Below are 19,022 nucleotides of genomic sequence, written 5' to 3' on the forward strand. Positions count from 1 at the left end.
TAAAAAAATTTTATTCTATTAAATCATTTTTGAAATTTCTTGTATTTAAATATTTAGGTGGTAAATGTCAAGAATTTAATATATTTATAAATTGTAATACAAATTAATTTATTTATTTAGCATTTCAAAAAGAAGGTACACGAAATGAAATATAAAAACAGTAAATAGTATAAGAGATAGATAGAGATTGAATAAATATTTTAATATTTTTATAATTTGTATATAAGATTTATTTTAATTATAAAGTAAGTAAGCAATTAATTAATCTTTGATTAAGTAAGTAAATATATGAGAAGAGAGTTTTTAATTATTTAAATTAGCTTGATTTTTTATTGAAAACTAATTCAATTTATTTGTGGCAGAGGCTTGCTATATTATTTTATAATATAGGTCTTACGACTGATTAAGTTTTTGCTTAATTAACTAAAATTAGCAGTTTAATTTAGCCTTTCTTATGCTTTAGTTTATTGATTGTTATGAAGTTTGCATAAATTATTGAATATTATATCACTAGAATTTTATATTGGTGAAAGATTTCTTTATTTTTTTTATTTTTATTCTATAAGGGTGGATGAGCTACTACTTTCGTTATCAAGTCCATAGAAGCTATTCATAGAATAATTTTTATCTTCTTCATATTTCTTTCTTCCTACAACAATTCTTTTACCATTCTTAGAAGTAGATGGTAAGACGCGTCTACCGTAATTTCTAGCATTGTCAACACTCAACTACGAGTTTCTAGTATTTTAAAGACTGTTTAAGGAAGGTATTTCATTAATTTAAGTAGATGAATTAATTATTGAGCTCTGATCTAATTTATTGTAATAACTAGATATATTTCTAACATGTCTGTGATTATTCGTTCTAGCCTTGTAAAGAGTTTAGAACGGTGTTACCGTAAATTTATCAGTAGCAGATGTAAAATTTTTGATGTATTCTTTTTCATTACTACTATAAATTCCTACAGCATTACTGCTATTACTGCTACTGGCAGTGCTTACTTCATTTAAGGTGCTGCCTTTATGGATGCAGGAGTTATTTTTAAGAGGAGTAAGCTACTCATCAGATTGATTAGAATTCGAAGATGATTATTTTGAAATCATTAAGCTTTTTACGCGACTACGAGGTCTAGGTTATTGCTTCAATGCATTTTCTTCTTACATTAAGCTATTACGAGGAATTAAATATTTTTTTTCGTTTTAAGGTTCGACTAGATGTCTTACACTTTCCCAAATTTAGCTATTACTTCCTTACTGTTCGATTAAAGTTTTTTATATATGCTAATTATTATATGTAATTAAAAATTAGTTAGTATAGTAAATTATATCATAATTCTGCATAAATTGATAAATGTTGATTGATAATTACATTTAAAAAAGGCTGTTAAGGTCCATGAATACTTCCAGGTCTCATAATGCGGATATATCCTATAAAGTCTTTAGCTGGGAAATGATAATGCTTAATTGCGTAGCAACCAATTAAGGTTCCTGTTCTTCCTCTTCCAGCCTTTAATTAAATTATTAAAAATCTATTAGAACCAAAGATATGATTTTGTTTAAAATTTTACTTTGCAGTGAACTGCAACCATACCATCAACAGATTCTACTAGCTATAAGAATTTATACATTATTTCCTATTTTAATTGAAAATTGTAAGTAAAGACTAGCCATTTTAAGATAATTTTTATTTACTTCAGATGGAGAAGTGCCATCAGGAAAGATGAGATCTACATGTTTTATTCCGTTTCTCTCATAGAGTTAAGGTGAATATGATGATTTATTTAGTCTGATTACTAATTTTACTCCCATTTATTTAAAAATATTTATGGATTAATCAACTGTAAGTTCGCAGAGAGTCTATGGTTAAAAGTAAAAATCAGTGAGTTTACAAAATTTATTTTAGTAAAAATTATATTTAAATTTGAATAAAATCATGATAAAATCAATGAAAAAATATATGATTCAATCATTTAATATATATGCATATCTTTTAGAATAAATGAATACCTCTTATTGGGAGAATAATTCTGGGTTTTAAAAGGCAATTAATTTATTAGGAATCACAACAGTAATATCGAATTTTTTTAATGCTTGATATGCTTTAATATTAAAATTTTGGATTTCTACCCATTTGAGCTTGTGAGCATATTCCAAGCCTTTCAAGCAATCTAAAAGCTATTTATTACGATAATAAATTACTAAAAAAAATAGAGATTGAATGTTTACTGTGCATTTGTAATCATTTTTTATATCAGAGGAATCTCTAAATGTGATAAATTCTGTGTTTTTGAATTTTTGATGAACTTCTTCTGCAGAACGGTTTAAGCAAAGTATCTATTTTGTTAAATTTCGTTTAAAAGAACATATAATAAATTAGCTTTTGTTTTATTTGTGATAAAAGAATAAATTTATAAAATTTTTTAATCTATTTTTGTGCTTAAAACAAAATTAATAAATGCGTTGATAATCTTAATTATTTATCATGTGTGTTAAGTAATTTTGGTATAAATAAAGGAGTTACCTAGTAAGCGCCAATTAAAAATGCTGAATTAACTTTTTTTTCAGAATCTTCAGATGTAGTATAATGATATAATTTAGAGGAAGAATATTCAGGATTATTCAAAAGTTCTTAAACACTCTATATAAATTATAGTGTATTTTCTATACAAAAAGGTCCAAAATCATTATTCAAAGGCTCATACACAAGTTCCTTTTTTTATATAGGTAAATTTCTTAATAATTCTAATGTAAACTAAAAAAATTTGGGTAGAGTTTTGAAGTAAATAAGAATAATCTACCTCATCTACGCAGAAATACAAAGAGTCTTAGCAGCTTTTAGGAGGCTAACTACCGCAAATCCAGTATAATCTGTCTATATAATTTATGTAATGAATAGGTTAAAATTTTAAGCAAACTTAAGGATTCAAAGAAAGCAAAAAGAAAAATGATTATTAATCATGGCCAAAGAGATTGATACTTTGGAATAATTAAGCAGTATTATAGAATTAACAAATTACCCTCAATAATAGGAATGAGAATTTCCTTTTTTTGTTTATTTGAAGTGGAGATTGATTGAATTTGGATAGGCATTTTCTATTTAAAGTGAGAGTAATAATCAGGTTATTTACTACTATTTTTTGTTTCAAAAATTAATTAATTATTAGTTTCTTGTTAAGTGGTTTCATATATTCTTTGAATCTTTGATTGATTTGATAATTACTGAGAAGAAATCGATTTTTAGAGGTGCTAGTATTTTTGATTAGGGAATGAGTGATTATCACGTTAAGTAAATTCAACGTTTAACAAAATAATTAAAAAGGAGTACGATACTCACAATAAGAAAAAAGGTGGACTTTTTGAATTAAAAACCTCATTAATAGAAAGTAAAAAAAAATAAATTTAAACAAAATTCAAAGTATATAAATCAATAATTATTCTTGTATATTTAAATTTCATTATATAAATCTTAGTAATATCTATTCTTACTTTTGGTAGAACGAGTTATAACTCTATATATAAAGTAAAGCCTTTTTGATAAGTAGTGGATATTGATAACCTGAAAGAAATTAAGCTGAAATTAAATTTTAATTTACATCACTTGATTTCAGATACAAATTTGCAAATATAAAAAAATTAATTAAATTTCATCTAGCTGCTTTGTAATTTAAGTATATTAATTTCAAATAATATTAAGGGCTAGTATGTACTAGATTGATTCCATTTTTTAGTATTTTTTGAGTTATTTTTAAATTGCAAAAATTAATTAGATAATTTTTAATTGCACTATGTCAATTAAAGTTAAATTACTTAATTAACAGTACTATAATAAATAAACAGCAAATATATTTTAAATATTATTAAATAATGTTATTATAATTGAAATAGTTGATAGTAATAACGCGATAAAATGTAATAAATGACGTTTTTAGTATTAGATCTTGATTTATTTTCTTAAAATTTTGGTAAATTTCTTTGGATAGTTAATCACCTTGGATAATGCGTAGTAAATAAATAAAACGTGATTATAAGACAAAAAATCTATATATTATTCATGAATGTTAATTCTTTTTTTTAAATTTTGTAAATATAAATTGATATATTAATTATTGATATAGCGTTTACAAGAAATTAATTTAGACATTTAAGTAAATACTTGTTATTTATTTTCTCTTCACTAATAGATTTTTTTTAAAAATAATCTTTTTTTGATAAAATTGATTTGAATTAAAAAATAAATTATACTATATTTGCTCAGCACTTTCTAAAAATACAAAAATGATCAAAATGGAACATATAAAAAATAAAAAGTATTTCAAAAAAATACATTTATATTATTCCTATCAAAAACTAAATTGAAATTCAAGCAAAGTAAATTAGATTTACTTCAAATTCAATCAATATTCGTAATGAACCGATTCAATTTAATTAAATATTTCAAATTTCATCATCAAATTGATTTGTAAGATTTAAAAATAAGTTATTAGTTTTACTGAAATTAGTTTGAGTAAATTGAAAAAAAGTACTTTTTGCTTCTAACAAATTTTAAGAATATTATTATAATAATATTTTTCTTCGACAAACAAATTAGTGAATAACGTATTTCTTCTAATACAGTTATGCATTGATTATTTTTTTTTGGGAGTTACTAGAAAAAGATACTTAAATGATTAATTATCAATCTATTATTGATCAATCGATAAGTTAATCATCTCATATCTATAAATCTATATATTTGTCGTACACCTTGCTATAATCTTGATTTGAATTTTTAATATCTGTCATTAATTGCTAAATAAATCTTCTATATTCTATCATTTTACTTTGAGTGAAGCAGCTATAATCAAATACTTTGCTATCCTCATAGTATAATTTTTATAAATATTTACAGCAAAAAACTCCACAATCTGGACCGCCTGATTAAGTTGGAACCTTTTCTGAAAGAATATTAAATTCTACTAAGCATTATTAGCCATACAAATCTTTAAAATCATTTAAAAAATATTTCTTTAGTAAAACAATAGCAGTTTGGTTTTCTACATTAGACCTCTACCCTAAACTATTATAAACTTTCATAACTATTTTTTTTATACTCTAGTTTCTTTTTTTCTCATATGATAGATCAGTGCTCTTTTCTTTAATATATTCACTAGTTTGTTAACTTAATTAATGACTCTATTAGTCATATAGTTATTTTTAGGAGTTACTATTATTATATTGTATATTATCTTATTATATTTCATTTTAAACTTTCTATTGTAAAGAAGACTAAAATTATCCATTCTATTCTAAAATACCTCGCTTTGAAGGTTTATATTAGTTTTTATTTTTTGATTAACTTTTACTTTTATTATTTGAAGATGTAGAATTTTTTAGAGAAGACTAAATGCTTTCACATATTTGTTTTTATCGAATTTTATTTGGTATTTTTTCATTCTAAATCTCATAATTTTGCTAATAGATATTTTCTTATAAATATATTTCTATCAAAACCCAATGGAAATCAGCTTCATTCACTACCAAATAAACTCTATCAAAGCACTCAAGGATAGATTTTTCGTTATTCAACCTAAAATATTTTTGGGGCTACTTTAAATCAAAAATATCGCTGTTATATTTATATAAATCTAGGCTCGAAAAAGCATAACTGCATAATATTTTACTCGTTTCATTTTAAATATTATTTTTTAGGTTGTTATATCTTTTTAATTATGTCAAAAACTCAACAAAAAAATCAATAATTTTGTCGTTTAGCATGTAGCCTGGCTCTAATCTATTGTAATCAGTATCATAAATATCTAAATTTTGATAAATTAGTAGCTTAGGGGTTGTTTTTATAGTGCTTTTCTTTAAATAAGATTTGAAATCTATTTTTATTATCTTATATTATTATTATTGTTTTTATGTCTAATCAGTTTCTTCAGGATCCATTTCTTCAAAATCAAAATTACTTTGCATTATATCTAGTATATTTTCTATTTAAATTTTTTATATTCTAATTTTAACTTTCCTTAAATCTTTTTTTAAAATTGCCTTCAGCTTTAATAATTTGGAAGTATCACTTTCAAAAAGCAAGTGAATTTACTTTAAATAGAGTTTAATTAAAAATAAATTAATTAATTTGTTTTTCTACTTACTTTTTAGAATATTCAAATATTTTTAAAATAATTTTTAAATATTTTAATAAAGATTTTAAAGAGTAAGCTTAAAAAATAACATAAACAAAAAATAAAAATTTCTAATACTAGTTTAATGAAAAATTTTAATATAATGTTGCTATATATGTGGATTTTATGTTTTTTTTATGTAAAAATGAATTTTTAATTTTTATGTATTAATTTCAATTTAAATATTTGTATTATTTCATATAAATATTTATAAATAAAACAATCTAAAAATTAAAATATTTTCCTTACTTTTTTTTTGTAAAATATTATGGAGTTGATTGCATTTTGTTAGAAAAAAAAAAAAAATTAAACTAAAATAATAAAAAACTATTGAATTATAAGTTAGTAAATAGCTTAGTTTTTAAATAAAAAAATATTGGCTTTAATTGTGATATCATATTAATAAATTTAAAATGTTATTCATTTGATGAAGATATTTTTCATTTTTTAGTTTAATTTTTTAATAGAATAAATAAGGTCTATATGCCATCATGTTTATAAATTCTATTTATTTATCTATGAATTAATTAATACTTTTTCTCTATCAAAAATGTTTATTAAAAAAAATGATTTATCATTTTTCAATTGATTGTAATTTACATTATACTAAATTTGAAATAATTGGAAAAATATAACAAAACAAAATCTTAAACAATTCTTGGTCCAATTATTTTGATATTAACCTATGAATAATATTAGATAGTAACTTATTATAAAAAAATTAGATATGCTAACAATAAATCTATTAAAATTTTACATTAAATTTTTCTGATTGAATAATTTGATGACCAAAAATATTTAAGTAATTAAGTATTTTAACACCACAAAGATTTTAATTCACTAATTAAGAAAGTAAGTATAATTAAAAAGAAAATTAAATTTAAAGAAATGCAATAGCAAAACAATATTTGTTTGCAGCACAAAAAGCAATTATTATTTATATGTATGGATCCTCTTTGCAAAAATATTGAGCTGTGCTCTTGCTGTGTAAATACTAATCACTTAAGCCATAAAAAGTAGTTATTTATTGGTTTTAATTAGAGTATTCAAAAGTAGAACTAAGAAATATAAAATGAGGTATCTTAAGTGTCTCCTAGTTTTTTGTCTGATGAAATCAATGAGATTCTTTCATCTTAATAAGGTATATCCTTTGATTACGAAAAATTTGAGAATAAATTTAATGGTTCAGCTTCCTATATAAGAGCAAATGAATAAAGCTGTATTTTTAAAGATAAAGTGACTATAAATTCAATCGGGCAATTAATTATATCTGAAAAAAATGTCTATGATATTCCTAATAAATAGAAAATTTCATTAAAGTTAAATGCTTTTTAATCATGCAGTTTAATTCAATAACTCCCAGATGATATTTTAGTTACTATAACAAATCGTAATCTTCTCACAATCTATGATTCTGCTGATATATCGAATTTAATTACATTAAAAAATGTATACATACCTTTAAGTAAAAGTTAAGTTACATTTGGAAATGATGATCTTCTTGCATACCCTAGCTATAATTCTATTTATATAATAAATTGGAGAAGTGGTAGCTTAATTACATAGATAGTTACAAAAGCTAGTCCAATAAAAAAAATTTAGTTTATGTTTAATGCCTAGTATATTTCTATTACATACAAAGAATACAAAAAAGCTCCAGATATTCATTTTGAAATCTATTTAGTAAAAACATAAAAATTGGTATTTAAAACAAAATATTCAAACAAATTACTATCAATTCATGAAACTGATATAGATTAATTTGTAGTTACAATAGGAAACGATATATTTATATATAAATGTTTCTCACTTTAAAATTTCATAGCAGACTGCAAGTCTATTTATCATTAAAACAGAATAGGAAAATAGTAGTTATTTATTCTAGCTGATTCTCAAATTCAAATTTTGAACACAAATTCTTTAGAAAGATATTCAATAAAAACTATGAAAAATCTCAAAAAATGGGAAGTTATAGGGTGTTTCTATACTTAAGAAGGAGAAGTATTAATTTTGAGTTAAAATATTAAGCAGCTTGAGTTATAATTTGTTATTTGAATATCTTATTTTATGAAAAAAAAAAATAATATATATTATAATAGCTACTATATAAAATTTGTTTGAATTAAGTATTTTAAGTATAATAATATCAGAAGCATTAAAAATTTTACTACTCAGTAAAACTTTTAATTAAGAGAATTTTTGATACTTGCATTTATGTTATAGTATAAGTGAGAATTGTTAGCAAGTTATTTCTATATAAGATTATTTATTTAATTTTTACTTTTGTTATGTATTTTGAAATTTTTTTTATATATTTTAATTAATATTTTGTAGAAAGAAATATTTATTTAAATTTAATATTTTACTTTTAAAATAAAAAAAAATATTAAGATTATTTTAATAAAAATATATTCTTAATAAAATTCCTAAAATAATTTTGAATCATAAAAGATATCATCAAAAATGAATATTTTTATAATTTTTATTTAACTTTTTGTGAAGAAAATAAATTGGATTTATTATTATTGGAATAGTTTAATCCATAAATTTGTATTTTAAGATAAAAATTATTCTTCTTTTATTATAAAAATGCATTTACTTTTTAGATTTTTAATTAATCTTAAAAATTAATGTAAAAGGATATTCCATATAAATTCAGGAAGCACTCACCTATCAATTTTAGCAATATCAATCAAGAGATTTGAAATCGATTATAAGAAAAATATTTTTGTTTTATTAAATACTTAAAAAACTAATCTAATAATTAAATATGCTTATAAATAAATTAAGAAAACCCTTAATGAATATTTTTTTTTTTTCAATTTTGCAAAAAAAGGGAAGCTATTTAAGTGAGAATACCTCTTTTATTTTCCCACTTTGCATAATTTATCTGAATTAATATTTAGCATTTGTAAATGCTCATGTTGTACTTATGAATCACTATCTTAATCAAAAGCACATGATTTCCAATAAAGAAAATAAACAGCTAAATATTTATTCAGCTTTAAAAGTGGTTCTTTCATGCAATTCTTCATGAATAAAAAAATTTAGAGTAATTTGAATGATTATTGCTATAATTTTATTTAGATGTACAAAATATTTTTCTATTTGGTTGATATTTCAATGAATCATTTATTATATGGCCTTTTATTAATCTGATAAAAAACACAAAAATATATTTCAATAAAATTCATGAAGCAATCATGAATCACTTCTTATGTCAACCAAATATGTGGACAAAAAGATTTGAAATAAATTATTAGTATAAAAGCATTCAAATTCAACATTTATACTAATAATCCATTGACTGATGATTGAAATCTTTATAAATAACCTAAAAAATATCCTAAAAATATAAAAATTATAATTTTTTTAATTATATTATCTAAAAGAAAGCTCTTTCAATCAGTTTAATCTCTCACAAATTTACAATTTAGCTAATTTATACTAATTAAAATTAATCCTTTAAAAAGCTCATGCTGTACTAATGAATCACTATCTGACAGAAAAACACATGAATTCCAACAAAACGATAAATTATTACATATTTATTCACTGAATATGTCATCAGAAAAATATTGGAAATATATTGAATTTTATAAATATCAATTAGAAAATATAAATTTAAAAAATATATTTAATTAATTACAAATTTCATCATAAATTTAAAAAATGAGATAAACTACCAAATAAATCATCCCTATATAAAAATATGTATTTTGGGGAAAGATTTGTTGTTGGATAACAATTTTCTACAATATTGGAGAAGGAGTTGCATCTATCGTTCTGGGTGAAGAAGAATCTTCTATAAGTCTTGTAGCGTTTGGGGTTTAATCCTTTATAGAAACGACTTCTTCAGTTTTAGTGCTAATTAGATTTTATTATTTTGAGAAACATGATATTAAAGAAAGAGTTTGCAATACAGAATCTGTTGAGGATAAAGAAACAAACGAATAAAATAATAATCAGTAAGAAGAAGATAAATAAAAAAAATTTTTGAAGGCTGAAAGAGGTGTAACAATTACTATTGGAGTGTTTTTTATAATTTTATCTATTGTTACTATTGTAGTGAGCTCTATTGCTCTTTACAGGGAAGATAGACCTGACTCTACAATCGATAATATTATAATTAGCATAATTGGCCTAATTGTTACAGTAATATTTTGGTATATTAAAAATAAAATCTCAAAGGTTCTTAATTCTTCTGCAATTGCTGGTGATGCAGCTTGTAATTTAGCATGTATTAAACTTACAATAGTTTTATTGATAGGTAGTATTATATATACTTTCTGGAAAGGTGGGTGGTGGATAGATTCTAGTATGGCTATAATTTTAGCTCTCTTTTTTTTAAAGGAAGGATATTAAATGTTAAAGTGGGGTTTATCTAAAAATTTTACAGGAGGATGTGGAGATTGCTGTGGTAGTAAGTAAAAGACATTAAACTAAAATGGTTAGTACTCTACTAATAAAGATTCTAAAACCAATGATTGCTGTAAGAATGATTCATGTTAAGAAAAAAATTTATAAAAGAATTTATGTTATCAGTAGGTAGAAAAGTGCAATTCAGATTAAATTTAATCTTATTGTAAAAAATAATGCTCTAGTTAAAGTAAAAATGAATGCTCAAAAACAGATAATATTTGTATAACTGCTTAATGCAGTGAAGAAAATCAAAAAAGAGATTAATTTTGTAAGGAATAAGAATATTCAGATTAAATTAAATCAGATACCAATAAATGATGCAATAGTTTAAGTAATAAATATATTTAAAATAGATGTATTATAATAAAAATGTAATCTAAATAGTAAACATTAGAAATAAAAATTGTAATATAAACTCAATTTACTAATTTAAATAACCATTTATTTTTTAAATTCTTATATCTTATTTAAATTAAATAAAAGAAATAATTACTATTTATAAAAACAAGAAATTAATAATATATCCTTAATTTATTTGATTAGTTGCTTAAATATTTACTTACAATTTTATTTTTCAATTGTAAAATTTTTTTAACAACTAAACTAAAATTAAAAAAATTTAGCACAAAAAAATTTTGAATATCTTTAATTTATAAAAGATAGATTTGTATAAAAATGATTATATTTTTTTTATTTTATTAAACTAAATTTATTTATTAATTAATTATATAAAAAAATTAATTTCTATATCAATTTTTTTTAATTAGTTTTATTATTTTCATAAAGCCTTTATAGCTCAGTTGGGAGAGCGTAAGACTGAAGATCTTACGGTCCTCGGTTCGATCCCGAGTGAAGGCATTTTTTATTTTACAAGTTATTTTTATTTATTTATAGTTATTTATTAAAATATTATTGGTTAAATAATTAATTTGCTTTTTTTAAAAAATAATTTTATTAATAAGTAGCAATAAAAAAAGCAAGCTAAATATGTTTTTATTTACAATTTTATAAATACATAATGGATGAATAATAGTCAAGTATTTAAAAAATAAAAATTCGTTAAATAATATCCTTAATAATTATCAATAATAACCAATATTTAAACACCTCTTTTTAGATTTCTTTAAATTTAAAAACAAAAATCATTAAATTAATTATATTAATTCACTCACTCACTTAAAGTGTTAAGACAATAGTTTATTACAGTAAAAATAAAAAAGAAGTTAAATTGCAAGTTTTTTTTTTTGAATCCATACTTATTAAATGAGTGAATAGAAAGAGCGATAGGCAGTTTTGAAAAATATGCTTTCATCTTTTGAGAACTATAAAAAATAATAGAAGCAAATAAAATAGTTAGTTAGTCAAGGATAAAAGTAAATAATTACATTACTAAATAAAAAAGTTTTAAAGCTCTTTCTAATAAAAAGAGAAGAAATAAACACTATAATATAATTAGCAGAAAATATATTAGAAGACCAGAATAAATCTCCAATTTTACTACTTAATTCGATAAGAGTATTTTTGAATTAGTTATTTCCTTTTTATTTAGTATTGATTTTAAGTTAATAAAAGATTGTTTGGACACAAAGAATGAATTGATGGTTGAAGGATTTTACAAAAGCAATATTTTATAAAAAATGAATCAAATAGCTTTATTTTAAGCTGGAAATGAAAATGAAGATAGAGGTGAAGAATATTTTGGTTCAAATGTAGGTAAAATAATGAATAAAAATTATGCGAATTTATAGAAACTAATAATTTACTCTTTATCAATGTAGAAGAAGAGGTTTAAGTAATAGGGAATAGTTTACTAAGACTAGTACTAGAGTGTTTTATGTTTTGGCCTTTGATGTTTGAATCAGATTAATATTAAAAAAGAAATAGTATAAGTTAAATATTTGATGATTTAAATACTAAAAATGTTCATTTTCCTGAAAATATAAATTATTTTAAGAGTTTCTACAAATAGCTAAATTTAGAATAACAGAACTAAGGAAGTACTATTCAAACACAAGCGAGTAACTCAAAACAATTGAGTTAAGAGGCTGTATAATAGATCACTGAAGGCGATAATAAATAAAATTAAGGTCAAAGCAATAATAATTCTCCTAAGAAAAAGAAAAAAGTAAATAATAAATTTATGAGTTATTGTTGATTATTTTCATTCAAAAATAGAAAGAAGTAAATTTAAAAGCGTTGGAATAAAAATTAGATGAAGAAAATTAAAAAATGGAAAAAAATATTTAGCGTTTAGGAAAACTCTTGCTTGTTCCTACGTATTTATAACTCAATAAGTAAGGTAAAAAAAGCAATTTAATATAATTTAAAAGATATTTTAAATATTAGTTTGTTTTTAAAATAATAGAGGTGAAGGAGATCGTAGATAATTTATAAACTTGTTCTTCATTAGCAAACACTATTTTTTAAGTTTTAGAGGAAGTGTAAGATTTAATAAATGTAGAGTTGTTGACTTAATATATTGCATTAAATGAAAAAACAGATGAAATTTTAGTTGACTATTAGTAACTTATAAGTAGTAATATGAAATTTGATGATTTTTCTATCAAGTATGGAATTACTCCTACGTCATCAAATGAAATAAAGTTATTATCTTAATAGGATTTGCAATTAGTTTAGTAAAAGTTTAGCGATTATTAAGATAATGAAAATAAAAACTAGTAATTGTAAGATTAGCAACAAGAGCTCTTAATAGTTGAAGATTTAGATTTTAATGGTGACTCTCCTGCATACAAAAAAAGTAACTTAGCGACAAATAATTAAAAGAATTTGTCATAGCCTTAAATAATAGAAAGTGCAAAGCACTCAAAGTAAAGTCACAGTGTTAGATAAAGTTTTGATGTTCCTAAGAAGCAAGATGCTCAATAACAGTAAAATAAAAATAACTATAATGAAAATTACTAAGATTTTGAAGTACCTTCATTATAATAAAAACAACCTTCAAATAGTAATAAAGAAGAATAATAAAATAAATCAAAATCATTAATCTAGCTTTAAAAAACAGATGAGAATAAAAGCTAAGATTTAGCAAATAAAATCTAAAACTCAAATGTATAGACCTAAAATTAGCAGAAAGCTTAATAATAAGTTAGTGATGCATTAATATAAAATGAATAGCAAATGACAAAAATAACAAATTAGTCGAGTTCAAAAATGGAACAACAACATAAAATGTAAGCTCCACCAAACAGCTTGCATAGAAGCCATAATAATTCTCAGCAAAAGCAAAATACAGATAACGATTATGAATATGATTATGAAGATGAAGATGATGTATATGAAGAGGAAGATGAAAATAAAAGAGCAGGATCTGTTAAAAAGGAAAGTGAAGTTAATAAAAACTAAAAAGAATAGTAAATTAATTAAGAACAAGAATTAAAAAATAATTAATAGCAAAAAAATATGTCATAAAATATTCCTCAAACTATTTAGAGAGTTTCTAAAGTGGAAAATAGTGATCCAATAATTGATAAAAATATAATTTAGCAAGAAAGTAAAAAATAGAGTAAAATAGAAGATAGTTAAAATAACATTTTAAAAGAAAAGAAAAATTAAATACAGACAAATAAATAATAAGGATAAGGTTCACAACATTCAATATATAATAATGAAGATGATTTGATTAAAAATATACAGACGTTAAATACCGAGCAATCTCAAGGTTTCACAAATGAAAATAAATAAAAAAAGGTAAATTAAGATTAAATGAAGCTCTCTTATAACTCAAGATAATCTCTTCATAACAACTCTATGAGCGGAAGCCAATATGACAGAGGAAGAAGTTCTTCTTTCAAACAACTTTTTGAAGACCCAGTTCATATTTAAATTATGTGTAAAGAAATTTCTTTTTATTGTTTTTTTAATATATTTAAAATATTAAAAAGTAATAATTTATTTGAAATAAATATTTTTTTTACAAATTAGAATAAAATCTGAAGCGTACTTCGATCCCTAGGGGTCCTACAAAAGATGATTAAGTAATTTATAATATTATAATTTTAAAGTACTAAATATCTTTTAATTTATAAAGAATAATTTGTCTGTGAATGAATAGAATAGATAATCAGGGTTTATGTCTGAAAAAGAAAAAAAAGAAATTTAAAATTTAAAGGAAAGGTTATAAGTTTTATCTAAATAGCTAATAGAGAAAGATTAGGCTATGAGCTTTAAAGACTAAGAGATAAAATAATTGAAAGAATAGATTTAAAATATGGATAAGTAAAATACTGAAAGAATGACAAAAATAGAAAATTAAAGCACTCAAATTCATTATCAGCTTTAGTTGATGAATGATGAGGTGTCAGCCAGAGATAGTGTTTTAGAGCAGAACTAAAAATAAATGATTGTTTTATAATAAAAATATGATTAATTGCATCACTCACATTAAGAATTGCAATTAAGATGCAGAGACTACGAATCTGAAATAGAAGAGAAGAATCAAGAGTTAAAATACTTAAAACTCTAAGATTAAAACAATAATGAAAATTTACTAGAAGATGATAGCATATAGCAACTGAAGATGCAGATAAATTAATTAAGACTTACCATTAATTAAAAAGAATAAGAAATAAATAATTTTAAAAATAAATTAGAAGAGTCTTAAGAATAGCATGAAATAGCTTTAGAGTAGGCTGAGTAAAATAATTAGGAGCTGGAAAACTAAATAGGTGTACTTAAATAGGAAGTATAAACCCTTCGTAATTCTCCTTAGTAAATTAATCTCTAAAGATAACAAAGTTAAGATAAGATTTAAGTTATTGAAGAGTTAAAAAATGCAAAGGAAATTATTAGTTCTTAAGAGAGCATAATGAAATAAAAAGAATCAACTATTTAAGATTTAATTTTTAAAAATGGATAACTCAAGGAGAAATTAGTATAATTAGAGTAAGAAATTAATGAAAATAAAGCTTCTTACAAAAAGAATTTAAAGTAATTACAAGAAGAAAACGAATAAGCGAAATAAATTTTAGATCCTGTACAAAAAGAAAACGCAGAAATGTTTGAGCTTCTCAATTTAGCTAATATGGAGCTAGATTAATTGAAGCAAAAATTATAATTTTATGAAGGATAAGAAATGAGTTATAAGCAAGAAAAGAGTACTACTAGAGATCAAATGGAAAAGCTATCCATGGAAAACGTTAGATTCAGTTGTGAGTTGCAATAGTAGAAAGAATTTTTAACATAATAATAATAGTAAATCAAAGATTTGACTTTTATAATTTAACAGCTTAAAAATGATAATTTTGTAATGTCTCAGTAAGTAAAATCAGGTAATTCGCTTATGCATTCAAATGACAAATTATTCCTTAATTTACCAGAAGGAGATAATAATAGCTCATAAAAATTTGGTTAAGTTGTAAGTTCGCACAGATCTAATGCTCCTATTGCAGAAAAATAAAATAAATAAAACTCAAAGATAAATAATTAATAGAGTAAAAAGGCTCACTGTGAGACTTTTGGCTAACAGTAGCTATAAGAAATGAATATGGGAATACAAAATACTGAAGAATAAGAAGTTTAGTACCTCTTAGACGCAGAAAAAATGAAAGAATTTTTAGATTAAAATTAAAATAATCCCTAATAAAAACTAGATTAATAAGAAAATATTCATTAAAATTAGTAGTAATTAGAAAGTTTAACTCAAATTTAAGTTGCTTGTGCTCAAAATTAACAAGATTAGGATTCTTAAAGCTATAAATAACTAAAAAAGAATGATTCTGATTAGAATTTAACATCTATCAAAGATAGAGAAGAGTCAACATAAAAAAATGCAAATAGAGATTATGTTTTGGAAAATCAAAACTCAAATAATTAATCTAGTTCAAAATCAAAATTAGCAGTTTCTGAAAAGTAAAAAAATTAAAAAAGAAATGAAAAATAAATGGAAAATTTAACTGATTATAAAAGAGACAATAATATTTATGGGTAGTACGATTCTGTTTAAAAAAGTAGCAGCAAAAAATAAAATTTGTAACATTCCAGCGATATTTCATAGTTTTATTCTTATTAAGGAAAGATAGATGAGCATGGTACTCCAAAAGCTCCTTCAGTAAAACCATCTTTTGTAAGAGAAATTCAAAGTCCAAGAAGAAGATCAATAAAATTGAGCTAATATCAAAGCAACTCTAAGAATTTAGGATATATGTCTTTTAATTAAGAAGAGTTTGACAAAAATAATTAGTAGAATGAAGAACTAAATAGTAATAGATAAGATATAAATAGAATAGAGCTTATTCCTGAAGTTACAAGTACAATTTAGAGTGGTTAAAATACTATTTACTATAGTAATAATAATACTATTGAGTAAGCAGAAAACATTAATTTAAACACTCAAAATGTTGAAGCAAATCACCTTAACTAATTAAAAGCAACTCCAATCAAAGAAAACTTTTAAAAGTAAAAAAGGCTCGATAAGCTTCAGTCTCTATCTGATTACCTAAAAACACAATCTAAAAAAAAAGGATTCTCTCCAATGAATACAGGACCTTAAGCAATAAAATTCTCATATAATTAAACAGCAGAGTTTGAAATTACAATGAATGTAAATATTTTTATTTAATTAATTAAACTTAAATCCATCTTCTTAATAAAATTGAAATTTAAGAGACTAAACTTTATTTTTTTTAATTAAACAATATTTATTATTTTTACTTAAATAATTTACATATTAATTTTTGATATTTATATAGAATGAATCTAAAATGAATACTCTTCAGTAAGATTTAAATACACTAGATAATCAATATTAGACAGAAAAAATTAAACTAGAGGATTATCAAGACGAAAATGATTATGAGAATGAAAGTGAATCAGAAAGAAATAATTTAAATCATATAGATTAGTCTCCATAAAATATTTAGTTAATTCAGTATGCTGAAGATGATAATATTTCCTAACATAGCATACCCATCAAAATTTAACAAGATGACTAGAATGAATTTGCTATGGATTAAAATTAATTAGTAGTTTAAAGGACTTAAATGGAGGATTTTTCAAGCAAAGTCAGCAATTATGAAGATACTTAATAAAATGAAATGAACAGATAAAGCTAGCTTTATTATTAATAATTGATATATCCACACTAGCCTGACTAGTATTACATACAAAAATCAATGGAAAGTAGCAAAATAAAAAGTGGATTAACAATTGCTTATGAAGAAGATTTCTTCAATAACCTGAAAATATTATCAAATGAAAATTTAAATAGATTTAAAAAATCATGTTTATCAGATAAATCTCTTCTATTTGAAAACGAGCATATAAAAATTGGTGTAACAAATCACAACCATGTTTTTTCTGGCAAAAACTTTGTTAAGCTCTAAATATATATATTCAACAAGGATCTACTTAACAATATTCCTTCTTTTAATCTGAAATATCTAATGAACGAAGGTAAAAAATTAATTAAAATTACTTCTTATTAAAAATATAAAATATTTAAATAGATATTTCAGTTTGGACTAAACCAGAAAAGTTAAGTGGAGAAATTAAAATAAACAAGCACTTAAAATAAGATTTGATAGTTGATTTAAATTGTATTCCTTTTGAATTCTTGACAGCCCATTTTTAACTTGAGTATTTTCTTTTATGCTATTTAAAAATATTAAATTTTTATTTTTTTTAAAGAGTTGAAACAAATGAGGGGAAAAGAGAGTTAAATGAGTATTTTGTGATGCTGCCTACAAGTCTAAATAGATTTATAAGCTTTAGTTTAATTAATGCTAATAACTTCAAAAGCAAGTGGTTAGTAAATTAAATCAATAGTATAAAAACAGAGGAGTTTGAATATAATACAAAGATAATTAAAAGTCCTTTTGTCTTTTTGAGTTACTTCCTCAACACAGTCGAACTGAATCCTCACATGAAAGAGGAGCATTTGGCTGGTTTACAAGACTATAAAATTGGTGGAATCTTTTAATTCTACCATATGGATAATTAGTAATTTTTAATTAAATTAGTTATAAAGCCTTTCAATAAACTTTAAATTCATTTATCGCCTTCAAATGGTTAATCTTTCTCAGTAGATTCATCAAAATGTTGCCATTATTTGCTTTAAACTCTATATTTCTTGTTTAAATACAATCCATTAGATGGTATTACTTCTGATTAAAATGTAGAGTGAAAAAACAAAAAGTATTAAATAAAATAGTAATAATATAAACATTAAACTAATTTTAATATAAAAAATTAAAATAAATTCTAATATTTTGAAATAATATTTGTAAATAGTTAATTATTTTTATTTCATTATATTTATCAATTATTTTACTTATCAAAAAACCTAATCATTGAAATTTCATACATATTTTTCATTCCTTAATGTCTTTTTTATTTAAACAAAATTTCTTAAAAAAATTTAATTCACAACTAACTTTATTTTATTAAGATCTTACAAATTTTATTTTTATTTTTTATAATT

The 19,022-nt window shown here is 22.3% G+C and overlaps 5 protein-coding genes across 5 annotated transcripts; 3 read left to right on the forward strand and 2 right to left on the reverse strand. All coding sequences in view use genetic code 6, as the record gives it.

The window, feature by feature from the left end:
• Positions 1 to 344: 344 nt before the first annotated feature.
• On the reverse strand, positions 345 to 3,089 carry TTHERM_00440590 (tyrosine phosphatase; the record flags this gene model as incomplete). Its single annotated transcript, XM_001017853.2, has 9 exons — positions 345 to 1,280; positions 1,369 to 1,506; positions 1,568 to 1,633; positions 1,692 to 1,856; positions 2,007 to 2,174; positions 2,226 to 2,333; positions 2,521 to 2,709; positions 2,798 to 2,871; positions 3,017 to 3,089. The coding sequence occupies 9 exons, from the start codon at positions 3,087 to 3,089 to the stop codon at positions 345 to 347; spliced, it is 1,917 nt and encodes a 638-aa protein (XP_001017853.2).
• Positions 3,090 to 4,709: 1,620 nt separating this feature from the next.
• TTHERM_00440580 (Ulp1 protease family, carboxy-terminal domain protein) lies at positions 4,710 to 5,954 on the reverse strand (the record flags this gene model as incomplete). The annotated part of the gene is made up of 1 exon (XM_001017852.2): positions 4,710 to 5,954. One exon carries the CDS (start codon positions 5,952 to 5,954, stop codon positions 4,710 to 4,712), a length of 1,245 nt encoding a protein of 414 aa, XP_001017852.2.
• Positions 5,955 to 7,043: 1,089 nt separating this feature from the next.
• On the forward strand, positions 7,044 to 8,218 carry TTHERM_00440570 (hypothetical protein; the record flags this gene model as incomplete). The annotated part of the gene is made up of 1 exon (XM_001017851.2): positions 7,044 to 8,218. The coding sequence occupies exon 1, from the start codon at positions 7,052 to 7,054 to the stop codon at positions 8,216 to 8,218; it is 1,167 nt and encodes a 388-aa protein (XP_001017851.1). The 5' UTR covers positions 7,044 to 7,051.
• Positions 8,219 to 9,835: 1,617 nt separating this feature from the next.
• TTHERM_000440549 (cation efflux family protein) lies at positions 9,836 to 10,903 on the forward strand (the record flags this gene model as incomplete). Its single annotated transcript, XM_012798035.1, has 1 exon — positions 9,836 to 10,903. One exon carries the CDS (start codon positions 9,836 to 9,838, stop codon positions 10,901 to 10,903), a length of 1,068 nt encoding a protein of 355 aa, XP_012653489.1.
• A 1,035-nt stretch (positions 10,904 to 11,938) lies between these two features.
• Positions 11,939 to 18,725, forward strand: TTHERM_00440550 (hypothetical protein; the record flags this gene model as incomplete). The annotated part of the gene is made up of 11 exons (XM_001017850.2): positions 11,939 to 11,958; positions 12,013 to 12,100; positions 12,148 to 12,298; positions 12,364 to 12,710; positions 12,761 to 12,884; positions 12,951 to 14,435; positions 14,528 to 14,580; positions 14,634 to 17,144; positions 17,293 to 17,995; positions 18,049 to 18,178; positions 18,230 to 18,725. The coding sequence occupies exons 3-11, from the start codon at positions 12,184 to 12,186 to the stop codon at positions 18,723 to 18,725; spliced, it is 5,964 nt and encodes a 1,987-aa protein (XP_001017850.2). The 5' UTR covers positions 11,939 to 11,958; positions 12,013 to 12,100; positions 12,148 to 12,183.
• Positions 18,726 to 19,022: the final 297 nt, after the last annotated feature.

Source organism: Tetrahymena thermophila, assembly GCF_000189635.1.
Source record: "Tetrahymena thermophila SB210 genomic scaffold scf_8254607, whole genome shotgun sequence".
Classification (NCBI taxonomy): Eukaryota; Ciliophora; class Oligohymenophorea; order Hymenostomatida; family Tetrahymenidae; genus Tetrahymena; species Tetrahymena thermophila.